Here is a 14,271-nt window from a genome sequence, read left to right as displayed (position 1 = left end):
ATTGATTTGTTTTTTCACCATTTTGGAGGTACAACCTGTCATGCTAAAGCCAACCTCAATATTGAGCTTTTTTGATGATTCCTTCTTATTTAATTAAGACTACAACTGAGATTTCATATACAGTATTTATGGCACTCTTTTATTAAAAAAGCAGAGTAGATGTCATCAACCACCGCTGCGTCCTTAAAGCTTTATTTAATAGCTATTATCATGCAACCCAGCAGCTATTTGCAGATAACACCCAGAGGCAGGCTCATATAATAGTTACACTTAATGCTGCACTTGAGAGCAGTTGTAGCCTTGTAATCCGACTATGCAATAATACCAGCTGTCCATCTCAGGCCATGCGGCCACTGGGCTGCCAACGCTAAGTCCTTCACTACAAACACAGCCCTGCTTACCCCCTTCTTACTAAGCGTCACACAGTCCAGCGTGATCTCTAGTATTGGACACCTAAAAGCAGATGAGCTCCAACCAAACCAAAGCAGATTACAACACACATTAAAAAGAATTTTGTAAAAGTACTAAAAAAAGATACTTCAGAAGGGACGTCAACCCTGCAGTCTTCAGCCTCCTCCAGTGCATGTCTAAAGTTTGGAGCCTTTCTACACAAACACAAATCGTATCAGAAATCAATCGGTCTCTGCTTGACAGCATGTTTTTGCCTGCCTCTCTTTACTGCATGGGAGGTCTAACTCTGCTTGCCATGCCTAAGAGCAAACTCCATGAAATCCTGTGAAATTGTGCAGCATGAATTTCATCATGAACAATTCCTGCACATGGGATGAACATCAATGTTACACTGCAAAAACTGAAATCTAAGTAAGATTAAATATCTCAAATAAGGGTGATATTTGCTTATTTTCTGTCTGATAAGATCATTCTTCTCACTAAGCAGATTTTATGTTAGAGTGTTTTATTTGCTTTAAGGGCTTTGGTCCTAAATTATCTCAGTAAGATATTACAGCTTGTTGCTGAGATTTTATGACCTATATTGAGTAAAACATGTTTGAAACTAGAACATCAACTGTTGCAAAGCTGTGTCATCAACACTCACAAGTATAAAACTACTTTTTTTAAAGTAATATTTCTTATTTCAAGCATGAAAAAAAAAATCATGATTTTGACACAATTGTGTCTCATAATTAAAACAGATGACAGCCAAATGGACTTTTCTGTTTTATTTTCAATGAAACAATAGAAAATACGTACTCATAGTAGTACAGTTGGCACAGTACAGTAAACTGACGGTCAATATTTAAACATTTAACATGTGACATTTCTAACAATTTTGAACAGAAATAGTTCATGCACATTCAGATCAATTCTTCAAAATTACAATTTAAAAAATGTTGGCCGGGGGCCGGGCTGTATGTATGCGCACTAATTGACTGAAAGAGCACGCACTTGGCGCGATGATGTCATGTTATCGATGGAAAAATGCATTTTTAGACCATATGATTTGCTTGTTGACTTTCCATTAAGAACAATAAATTAGTTTTTAGTATAAGTTTGCTGGTTCCAAGAAATGTAATGCCGAGCGCATATCATTATATCAAGATAATGGCACTAGCATTTACTTAATTTAAGAATATTTTTCAACATATTGAGCAAAAATGTCTCTTTTTTTTTTTCTACCAAGAAAAGTGCACTTAGTGAGAATATACTTATTTTAAAAGGTATTTTTGGGTCCATTGAGGTTAGCTAATTTTACTTGTTTTGGAAAGTCTTGACAAGCCAAATTTTCTTGTTCTATTGGCAGATAATTTTGCTTAGTTCAAATAAAATACCCCTAATTATTTTTTTAAAAATTATTGTTTTTCAACACTGACTTTTTGCAGTGTAGAGACGCATAGTTGCTGATTTAGTGTTCAATGTGCTGTATATATTCTAACAGAGATCACATCTTTATTATTTAGTATTTTCTTTGGAACAAGACTTTAGCCTTTGAGGTTATCTGTATAGGTCCTGTGGAGAACCTCTTAGGGTCAAAGAGGTTAATACAGCTCAAAAGAGTGTGAGGCAGTTTCCAGGAACCAATGTGTACAACTGAACACATGCACTGCTGATGAACAGTATTTAAGGCTGAACCACTAATACAAGGCTGCATTCATATTAAAAAATGTGTGACATACAGTATAATAGGCACTTTTTAGATATTATTACTGGAAAGCGCAAAGCCAATCATTGTCAAAATATCATCTGTTTGTCCAAATAAACTGAATCCAGGACGCACTGGTTGTGTGTAAACTCACTGTTCTGTGACCAATGCCCACACCACTGCATCATCGTAAAAAAAAGTTCTCTCCCCTCCGAGGAATTGCTTAATGCAATATTCAGAAATAATTTTGCTTGGAGTGAAAGGGCTGTACTTTTACCCCCAAAGAGTGATGTAAAAAAAGAAAAAAAACTAATTACAAGTCACCTGAAAAGAAAATATTAAAAGGTAGTCACATCAGATTTACTTTATACCTTCGCCACATCACTGATGGAAATGATATTTTAACAAGTTAATTGTCACATGCTCGCATGGTTGCTACTGGCGGGACCCAAAGTTGCAAAGGTGGCAGGCGACGCGTAAATACCAAGTTCTTATAATTAGGGACAATTAAGGAACAAAAGTTTAAGGAGCATACAAATAGCTGGTGCACAAAGCCATTATAGACAACGAAGCAGTGTCACAATGAAGACGACACTAGTGGATAAACCCTCCGAATTAGTGTTTAGAGTCCAGTTCTTATAATTAGGGACAATTAAGTAACAAAAGTTTAAGGAGCATACAAATAGCTGGTGCACAAAGCCATTATAGACAACGAAGCAGTGTCACAATGAAGACGACACTAGTGGATAAACCCTCCTAATTAGTGTTTAGAGTCCCTTGATCACTAATCAAGAGCAGGTGCGGAAAACAGCAGTCAGAAACAGTGGTGAAGTCACTGCAAGATAAAACCAAAACAGGAAGTGAAACAAAATTCGGAGTGCCAGACAAGAGGAAACACCACACACAGGAAACAACACAAACACTCACAGATCATGACACTAATGAGTCAAGAACAACATTGTCCCTCACCAGTGTTTCACCCACCCATAGTTCTATTCCAGTTGCAGTTCACAAACGTTCAATTTTTTTTTCTTCGAGCATAAAACGACTGGAATAAATTGGTCTATCATATGTTGTACGTATTTCTTATTCATCAAGAAATAGGCTGTCTTCTCGGCCAATAAATAATGAAGACAGCTTCATCACGTCACATGTTACTCAATGTTGAAGCTTGACCAACAGAGGGGAGCGGTCATTCAAATCAAAAAATGTATATCTGTGATTTTTTTCACGTTAAAGTATTCAAGGATTCAAGGATTCCGACCAGCATGAGACACATGAGATGAATGGCACCAAGTTTAGTACCCAAGGTTCAAGATTTAGCCCAATGAGTACCGTATTTTCCGCACTATAAGGCGCACCTAAAAACCTCCAATTTTGTCAAAAGCTGACAGTGCGCCTTATAATCCAGTGCGCCTTATATATGGACCAATATTGAGCCTACAAAAGGTAAAAGTTTCAATCAATCGCAACTACGGTAAGCAGCCCCCGACTTCATTTTCCCCCGTAGAAGAAGAAGAAGCGCACGGTGCATGCTGGGATATATGACTGCGCGAGGCGTGCCGTTTCATTTCCATTTGTTTGTTTATGTAAAGACCCCAAAATGGCTCCTATTACGAGACACGTTTACGACGCAGAGTTTAAACTTAAGACGATCAGTCACGCAGTAGAACACGGGAATAGAGCAGCAGCGACACTGACTCGATTAATGACGACTTCCACGAGACGGAGCCGGGCATGTTGGATGCCGTATTCGGCCAACTGTTTAATTCGGACACTGAAGAAGAAGAATTCGAGGGATTCGTGGATGAGGAATAACTTCATAAAGTGAGCTTTACATGTTTATTTTGTGTGTTGTGTTGTGTGACATTAACGTTTGAGCAACGTTGAGTTATTGATATATTGCTATTGCTCTGCACTATTTGGAGTGTTACTATATTGTGATTGCACTAACGTCTGATTTACCGTAACAGTATCACTGGTTTTTACGTGTTTATTGAATCAGGGAAAAGTTCCCCTCCACTATGTGATATAAATGTTGCACTACATGTTATACCTTGCTGTAGTTAAAAGATAAACAATACACCACTTCACTGACTTTACCTCGGGGAAAATAATAAAACAGCTGTTTATTCATTTTGGGAGTGAACAGAGTTGTCAGAACGCTGGTTTGTAATCTATTAATAAAGTTTGACTGACCTATCTGACTGTTTTGTTGACATTCCCTTTAGCGCAGCTCCATCTAATGGATGCATAACGTAACCCCAGCCTCTACTGTGCGCCTTATAATGCGGTGCGCCTTATATATGAACAACGTTTTTAAATATGCCATTCATTGAAGGTACGCCTTATCAGTGTTTCCCATAAACTGCCAAGATACCTGTGGCGGTGGGGGCGTGGCTATGGGCTTGGCATGACATCACCATGACATCATCGAGTAATTTGCATAATTTACTACAATGATATGATTTTCTCTAAAAAGGCTCAAAAAATGTATACTTACTAATTAATAACAGTTTTGTTTTAAACGTCCATCCATCCATCCATCTATCCATTTTACAATATAATTACAACACTTTATGTACATATTTATATACAGATTTGAACAATAAGTTATTCACTGAAATATATTTATTAATTGTGGTTCTTACAAAAAATATATCTTATAAAATATAAAAGCTAAAATGTCTCTTAAAGATCTGCCCCTTTAATTAGTGCATACTAAATAATTAAACTTTAGCCTACTACTACAACCATATTATTTACCAGCAACATAAAGTGAAACAGATGCAGAGGTGTCCTGCCACAGTCAGTAACAAATAAACAGAAAACAGTAGTGGTCAAATACAAATAAGGCAACAAGAGAAGTATCCTACACTTCTCTTTTGTAAAGTAAATCTGAACAGCCTATATGGGCATCTACATCAACTATATGATTTGCCTGAGAAGCTGGACAGGACAAAACATTTTTTTTAAAATAAATAAATAAATAAATAAATACAAAAATAAAAAAAAATATTTGTGGTGGATGTAATTCTTTCGTGGCGGGCCGCCACAAATAAATGAATGTGTGGGAAACACCGGCCTTATAATCCGGTGTGCCTTATAGTGCGGAAAATACGGTACCACAACAATAATCAAATTTCTCAGAGTGGCATCACATCAAGAAAGTTTATGATGAAGTTTACATTTTTTGACAGTATCAGAAGAATAAGTAGACTCATAGTTGCTCAATAATCTTTGATAGGACTTCTTTCACACAAAATACATATTGTAAATATCTTAATACTGTAACTGTGTACAGTGTATTTTGACCAACCTTACACTCTTTTGAAATATGAGGCAATTCTTACAAAGTTTTTGCTTGAAGTTGCGAGCACAAATTTGAGTTACAACCCAGCTTCAGATAACTCCACACCAGTATTGCGCTAAGCGAATGCCACAGTGAAAAACCCTTAACATCCCTTGATATCATTAGCTAATAGTAGATGGCTAGCTAGACAGGTTGTCTTTTCAACCAGAGGTCCAAAGATAATGAGCGTGAATGACACTGCTGTGAAGATGAACCAGATGATACTCATTAAACTAAAGAAATACATAATCAAAAACATGACCAAGGTGTGAGTGTCGCTGACTTGGCAAAGCAGTGCGAGTACAGTACTTTATAATGTTAGTGCACATTATACTGATGCATAAGGAGTTCATAAAGACAGCAACGCTAGCCAAGAGCATGACAGTTAAGGTAGTGTGGCAAAAAGACAAAAATCAGCAAAGAAGTCTCGTCTTTTAAGTAAATACTATGTATTATTTATACAATACTTAGTTTCTTCTGTGGGGGAATGGGGGTGAATTAATGACATGTCAATTAATTTAAATGGGCAAAAGTGACGTGAAATAAAAAGTGTTTTGAGTTATGAGCTCCGCGACGGAGCGAGTTGAACTCATATGTCAAGTCATTAATATAGAATGTTGCTGTTCACCCTGAGGGAAAACTGAATGTTAGCCAAGATGTGATGATGATGAAGATATATTTAACTTTGATTGAGGCAAGCGTAATACTGTTATTAGTTTATCAAATGTTGTTGTAGGGTTAGACAAAACGCAATATAATTACTTTGTTAGTCGTGCAAACCTTGTCTGTAAAGTGGTTAAAATAAAAGCTCCAATTGCATTTTGTCAAATTTGGAAAATATATTTTCTCTTGGGTTTACTGCTCAATGTGACGTAAAACATTTTATTTATAAGCCATTGCGCCTAGAGGAAGTGAAATGAGAAGAAAATATATTAGGTTTCCTGTTTGCAGTTATAACAACTACATTTCACAAGCTGTTAGTGTCTCAATATTTTTTTGTCTATCAAACTTGAGAAAAGGCTTGCTGGCCTCTCATCTCTTTTCTCCTGTAGTTCATCCTAAAGATACAGAAAATGTATAGCTTGATGTGAGAGTTCCTCTACATCAAACTCATTCCAGCACGTTTAAAAGGACCATGCTTTGTGCACTGGGACATAGTTAAGCTGGAACAGAAAATGGCTTTTCCCAAACTGTTCCCACTAAGTTGGAAGTATAACAGTGTACCACTCAGTACAACGGTGTTCCCTATACATGCATTCAGTTGTTGCGGTCACATAAACATTTAGTCCACAACAAATAGATTTGGCGCCACCTTGGTTCATAAACACATTGCAGTGCAAGACTGTCTGTGAATGTAGCTTGTCATTACAACTCTGTACAGCAACGCTACTTCTTACCTCACCTCAACTTATCTGCCATAGAATAAAAAGATGTATCATGAGTGGTCAGTGTTGCCAACACTTACTGTCTTTGTCGCTATATTTAGCGAGAATTCAGACCATCTTGATACCATTTTTTTTTTTAAAAAGGACCAGGGACAATGTAGCACTTTTTTTTCCTATTGGAGACTTTTGGAGACTGACATGAAAGCACATATTGCTCTTCTCAACGAACAGTAGGTGCTGCTGTAGGCCCCTCGCCTGACTAAAAGTACTCACAGACTGATCCGTTTTGATTGGAAAAAAACTAAACAAAATAAAAACAAAAAAAAGGTTAATTTGTTTGTTATTCACTTTTTGTCTCCCAAAATGTTATTCCTCTCTTTAGCGCCCATTACAATTAAATACACATGCAACATGGCCACTTATGCAAATTAGATGATGGCGTCTGACCCCAACCAGTTTCCACTACAAATATATTGTACTCTTGTGGGAAACACTGTCTCAGGCTACATTCACAGTGGAGGGTTGCATGTCAAATTTTTTTGTCAAATCAAATCTTTTAATTTACCGTAGTTTTTTCTTTAGAGCGCATTGGTACAGAAACCGCACCCACAACATTTTAGAAGGAAAACAATATGTTTACATGTAATAAATGCAACAAACTATACGCTGCCTATATATACACATTGTGAAATTAGTTACAAATTGTTTTTACACATGTTTATTTACATACCTTAATTGTTTCCAATTGGTGTCTGCAACATACCAGTAAAACAACTGATCATACAAAACAGAAGTCATCGTCATGGACCCATTAGCTGCGAAAGCTAGCTCTCCAATCAGCAAAACAGACTCACTAAGTCCATGGTGACATTTTGGTGGATTTACAAAACTGAAACAATACAAAAAAATTGCCATTTTTAAGTTAATAATACTAACAAAGACAATCATAAACGTGTTAGCATATTAGCTAATGCTAACGATGCAAATTCATTACATTCATTCATTCATTACATAAAGTATTTCTGATCTGATTCTGATTACGATAGCACGTACAAATATGCATGAAAACACTACTAAAGACATCACACATAGGACGGTTTAGTAAGTAAGAATGGTTTTAGTTATATTGTAAAACTCACAAACATTGTTTGAAGTAATAAATGAAGAATTCATACAAGTAGAAATGCTATTGACGGCTAGAAGATCGAAAGGCAATTGTACTTCCGGTTCTTAGCTCAGTCTAAACAGAAGGGCACTGCAGCACCTGCAGTGAGCAAACTCGTACAAAAGATGGTGCCATAGCACAAACAAACCTATAAATTGTGTTTTCTTGTTTTAAAAAAAAAATCTATTTACATTATGACTGTCAGCAAAGAAAACTCCATAAATTGGCCGCACTGTTTTAGAAGCGGCAGGATTCAAAGCCTAGGAAAAAAACAGCTTAAAGTCTGGAAATTAGCGTATGCAGTCATTCACATTAAAAAAAAGTGATTTCTAATGCGAACGCAAACTGACTCGCGTGCGGCTATGACGTCATGAAGTCACACGTGCTGCAGAGTTATAGAAGCAAACGTAGCTCCAATTCTAGTCGGTCTCCAGGACTAGCGCATTTGTGTCAATTTCAAGGATTTTCTGCAATCAAAATCCACATTTTCTGAACTGAATTATTGCGCGTAGAAGATTAAGAAGGAAGAGGGCAACCATTTTGACTTTTGAGTGTTGGCGAGCAGTCAGAGAAACATACAGGAGTGGTGGAACACTGGCCTGAGTTCCTAAAACATTATTTTCGCCTGTTTTCTGCTCATTTGTCAGCTATATATTTTGCAACCCTGGACAAGCGGTTGAAAATGGGTGGATGGATGGATATTTTGGCAAAGAAATATGATGCTTATTGCGGTCTGATGACGTTCTGGTCGGATGAACACGACCCGAGCGTTCACACTGCAGTTGCATCACATACTGTGCATATCCGATTTATATCCACATAGGAAAGATCTGGATCGGATTTGAAATATTCAGAATTGCACTGTTAACATTGACATGAACAAATCAGATTCAGGTCACATATGGAAAAAAAAAATCATAATTGACATGGAGTGTGAACGCAATTGTCCAAAATGACTTGTTAGGATCAAGAACTTGGATACGAGAGGTAAAAGAGGATTCAGTCCAACTCCTGAATGCTTTTGTCTACATTCATCACTATTAGAGCTACTTTAAAGAGAGGAAAGCTGAGCTACAAAAATGACTCAGGAGCATTATTGCAGTCTTTTAAGTCAAAACAATGAGATGGCCTAGCTCCTTCACTAAGAAAAAACAAATACACAGGGTGTCATCCTGTTTGCCAGGGCCACATCGTCTGTGAGTTTGAATCCATGACACAAAGATCCCTGACTTTGTCCTGTCCTTGTTTGTCTGGCCAACTTAAAAGGCAGAGCACAGAGGACATCACAGTTTGTGTACTCACCCGCTGCCACGGCCGACCACATGACAAAGAACATCCCCACTGCAATTCTCTTCAGAGAAGAGGGCAACAGGCCACGCCGCTTCAGAATAGGGTCTACCACTTTGTCCTTAAGAGGAATCAGCAAGAGGATGAGCACGGCATCAAACATGGTGAGCCAGGCTGCAGGGAAGTGGAACGTCATCTAAAGGATCGAAAGGAAATAGATGAGACAAAACTGTACAAAGAGCAATAAAGCGTGAAAGCTGTAGAATATGTCTGCAAATTCTAACACAGTTGAATGCTTTTGTGTGTTTGCCGTTTGACTTGCTATTACTTTGGCACCCCCAGGTGGTGAAAGCTGAGTGTGACTTAAAAATTAAATGAAAACTCAATACTGTATGCTGTTAACTCATCTAGCTCCATTATCATACATTGTATCCTAAGAAAATCATTAATTTGTGCTATTATAATTTATAGTAAATCCAAACATTTATGTTCCCAGTATAAATACAGAAAATGCTAACCACTTAAGATGCTGTCAAAATAATAATTGCAAATGTCATTGAAGGTTGTGGTGTGACTTTGGTTTAGCATAAATATATAATTATTGCATACTCCCATATCTTAATTATTGTGTTGAAATCTGGAGTAACAACTACAAATCAAACATCAACTCTATGTTCTTACTTCAAAAGAAAGCGATTAGAATTGTAAATTATGCGGATTATCATGACCATACCAATGCTCTGTTTATTAAATTAAAAACATTAAAACTGCACGGTCTTGTTGACCTCAACACTGCTATTGTGACGTACAAAGCTCATAACCACATGCTGCCTGGGTGTCTACAGGAGAGGTTCAAACCTAGGGAGAGCCCCTATGACCTCAGAGGTTCAGCTGTCTTTCAGAAAGCAAACATAAGAGTGAGCTTAAAAAATAGATGTGTTTCTGTCAGGGGGGTTCATCTGTGGAATAGCTTGGATGATTCCTTAAATTGTTCCATTCACACATTTAAAAAACACTTTAAGACCAATGTCTTGAAAAAATATATCACTCTTGAATCAACACAGTAGTTAATACTATGATCAATGTTAATTAAAAACTAAATGTGGGATATAATTAATAATGGAAGTATAATTGTTTGTATATAGTATATAATTGGTACAAAGGTTTAACACGTGTACAAGGATATTTCACATGTCTTTACTGTGTATATAATTGAACAGTGTTTATGTTGTGTACAAGGTGTATCTACAATATGTTGTGCAAAGGAAATTTCATAAGTTTTGGAAGCTCATCTTGTATTTGACATTGTTTATAGGGTTAGGCGCAATAAGTGTTCAACTTCAGCCTAAACCCTTTCGGTCTGCAACATTTTCAATTTATGAATGTACAACTGTTTGTTTATGTAAAACTGTTTGTTTATTTTGTTGTCCACTGACCGAAGAAATAATAAACTAATAATAATAAACTAATAATTGATAATATTGTATGTTACAACATAACTTGTGATTTATCATTTCCAAATAGATGTTTTCCTAAAAAAGTCTGCTGCAAAAACAAATGGGTTAGTGTTTGACATAGTCGAGCACAGAGCTGCTCATCTGGAGTCCTCTGTATTAAATCAGTGATTTCTAGGAAGAGGTACAAGTCTTTTCCAGCATGCACAATGGAACATTATGAGTAATATAAATTGGATCAAACATCGGGAACAAGGAAAAACATATTCATATTAGATGGTATTTGAACAGGAGATTGTGGAAGTAAATTGTATCATAAAACGCTTACAAAACTAAAACAATGGCGAGTCTTAAAAAATGGTCATTGTAAACATTTCTATCAAGATAATTTGCAGCAATACTGCACAGTACATACTAACATTCAGTGCACGGCAGATTTTATCTGCTGCAGAAGGTAAAAAAATGACAAGTTGCCCCATTATACTCATGAATATGTATTCATAAGAAGGCCCACAGGGTGGGTTTTGTGAAACAAGGGTGAGAATGCATGAAGAAAATCTGATTTTACATGTTATTGTATATATGAAAACAGCTGGGAACCCACATTACAGTACATACATGTATACTTAAACTTCCAAACATTAGAATTGTTTTAATGTTGGTTGTCGTTTCACAAGATTGTATTTGCTCAGTTGTGCACCACAATTCACGATTCAAGTGGCATGTCCTCACTACAGTAAATGCGATCAGTGTAGGTTTGGTAAATTAAAATACATATTGCTACATTACATTTGGTACAATGTTTAAAGAGGGCCTATGATGATATCCGTGTTTGCTGCCTTGTAAATGTTGGATAGTCGTGGTAAACCATCAAATCAGTTTTGAATGTTTTGCAGTCTTTTTTTAAGATTGACTACGTTGTGACATCATTGTGAGGTGGACGTACCTATTTGGACATTACATATAAGGGGTTGTGGAACTCGTTTCAGGCTGTGATAATGAAATGGTCACTGCCTACATCATTGCTTGTTATTAATTCTCATCTAATGCCCTCTCACTTGCTCCACTGTCTATATCAGGCCTGGGCAATTATTTTGACTTGGGGGCCACATTTAGAGAAAATAATGTGTCTGGGAGCCGGTTTACCTATTTTTAGGAACACTAATACAAAACCTCACAATAACGTCTGATTGAATGCTAAAAACGTTACAACAGACCGCCTTAAAAAACGTAATGTAATTTTTAAATTTTTCTATGAACGATAAAACACTGAATATTGACAAAATATGAATGTCACACCCCAAAAATGCAACAAACAGTGAAATATGAACGCGAAGGGTACAAAATAAACCCACCTACTGATATTTGCTGAATTTCCCCCAGGGATTAATAAAGTACTTTATATTCTATTCTATTCTATCACTAAGCTTTAGAACTTTGTTGTGAAAATCTCCTTCCGCGTCTGTGGAAACGCTTCCCGCCCACACGGCTTGGTGCCTCGTCTGAGCTGCTGAGACGTACATTACCATAGTAACTAATTAGATGACCATGGTAACTAATTACATGACCATAGTAACTAATTAAATTACCATAGTAACTGGTAAATCATCCATAAGCGCAGATTCCAAACATTGAAATACTTTGTATAGTTGAAGACTTACGGTCATTAGAAAACATGACTGCACATCATAATGGCAGCTACACTTTCCATCTTAAAGATCTAAAAAAATGATTTGGGAATGTCCAGCGGGCCAGATTGAAAAACTCAACGGGCCGCATGTGGCCCCCGGGCCTTAATTTGCCCAGGTCTATATGAATAAATATGCGTTAGTATATAAGATATTTTACACGGGACTGTTTTGTCAAGATGGGCCAGTACAAAATTCGATTAGCCGCTAAAAGGAAAATACAATTTACAATTTGAGAAACAAGAAAAGGTAGGATAAATAATGTAATCTAATAATGGCAAGTGCACAGTAACAGCTGCACAGTAACAGCTTTTTATGAGGCTCTCTGTATCACGGTTTCTCAGGTGTATCTAATGTTGTGACCGGGTGAATCTATATAATGTTTATGAAGTTTATTTTCAACCGTGTCCCAAAAAAGAAATAACGGTGACAATCGTGCTCAAGATACATATTTAACAGAGTACATTTTCAAAAGATAATCTCATACTTCTGGAGAGTTGGGCGTGGTTTAATTTGCTATCAGGGAACACTTCCAAAAACGAACATCTTGCAGACACGCAATTCCTTCTAAGTCTATCTGATAGCTCAGTCACAGCTCTTTTTATAACCAAATATGTGTTATATGTGTTTTATGTCGCACAGAAAGTGGTATATAAAAGTGTCCGTAGAGAAAAATGTACGCATTTACACCTAAGCATACATTTTAAACCACACTACATTAAGACAATACATTCCTATAATCACACATTCACTCTCTTACAGCATCACCTAATATGAATATGAATTTGAACAAAATCTATTTTGTTCAAAAACAATGAGGCATCTAATCTCACTTCCCTTCTGGTGTGGAGAAACGTCAAGATGGGAAGCAATCGTTTCATTTTTAGTTTTCAAGGTTAAAAATCTAAACGATTCTTGACAGGAAGTAGAAGTTCCAATACAATCAAAGAAAATGAAAGACTAGGTCCTGTTTGTGTGTATTAAGGTATAAGGAACAACGCATTAATTTCATCAGGTAAATTTGCTCACTATTACAAGAGATGTGCCTGTTTAAAGCAGAACATATGTGCTCCTCTTCTCTGCATCACTAAAGGGGTAGCAGAGGTTATGTCATCATCATATCTTTCAACAACTCAACCTAATGAGTGAAATACAGGTATAGTGCATGAGGCAAACCATCAGATGGAGGCGCTGTTGCAGAGTGCTCCAATCACAGACAGGTTGCTAATCTGCAAGGTATTAGTGTGTTAAGTAAAGTTCTGACTTAATCTCCAAGGCATTACCAACCTTTGCCACAGCCTCCAGCTGTTACCTACCACGGTCACTGTGTCAGTGCATGACCTACTGACTGCCTTAGTTTCAAATGTGAAACAATCTCGTTCAGACTTAGTTTTTTGCAGGCAACACTACAGAGTCTATTTCTCAAAGCACACAATGTGTTGATGGAGAAAATTAACTATTGATTGTTGTTTTATTTGTTTATAAGACCAAATTAAAATTATTGATATACAGTCATACTTTGCAACATCATTCTTCAAATATTGCAAAGCATATTCCAAATGTTTTCAGCCTAAATTAAGTTATTCCTTTATTATTCCTCTTCTGGAATAAGGGTAAACACTACTAAACAACAACACATCCGGCTAAACTTGCCGCTATCTTCACCGTGACCAACTCAAGTTGACCAACTTTTGGCAGAACTGCTTTTTGATGGACGCCATATTCAACTCCTGCCTCATCAATAACACTTTGGCCCAGAGCTAGTGGGCAGTCTAGGGTGGAGTTGGCTTAGTTGCTTTGTAGGGTCTAATTTTTTGGTTTTTCATTATGTTTTACTTT

The 14,271-nt window shown here is 36.8% G+C and overlaps 1 protein-coding gene across 1 annotated transcript in view; it reads right to left on the bottom strand.

Annotated features, from left to right (window-relative positions):
* slc15a4 (solute carrier family 15 member 4) overlaps positions 1-14,271 on the bottom strand; it is a 72,659-nt gene that overhangs the window by 36,356 nt on the left and 22,032 nt on the right. Inside the window, exon 6 of the mRNA XM_062051093.1 lies at positions 9,306-9,486. Within this exon, the coding sequence (XP_061907077.1) occupies positions 9,306-9,486 (181 nt within the window). The remainder of the gene's footprint in view (positions 1-9,305; positions 9,487-14,271) is intronic.

The sequence above is a fragment of the Entelurus aequoreus genome, linkage group LG06 (genome assembly GCF_033978785.1).
Source record: "Entelurus aequoreus isolate RoL-2023_Sb linkage group LG06, RoL_Eaeq_v1.1, whole genome shotgun sequence".
Taxonomy (NCBI): domain Eukaryota; kingdom Metazoa; phylum Chordata; class Actinopteri; order Syngnathiformes; family Syngnathidae; genus Entelurus; species Entelurus aequoreus.
The sequence above is the reverse complement of the archived record's forward strand: the minus strand, read 5'-3'. Positions and strand labels throughout refer to the sequence as shown.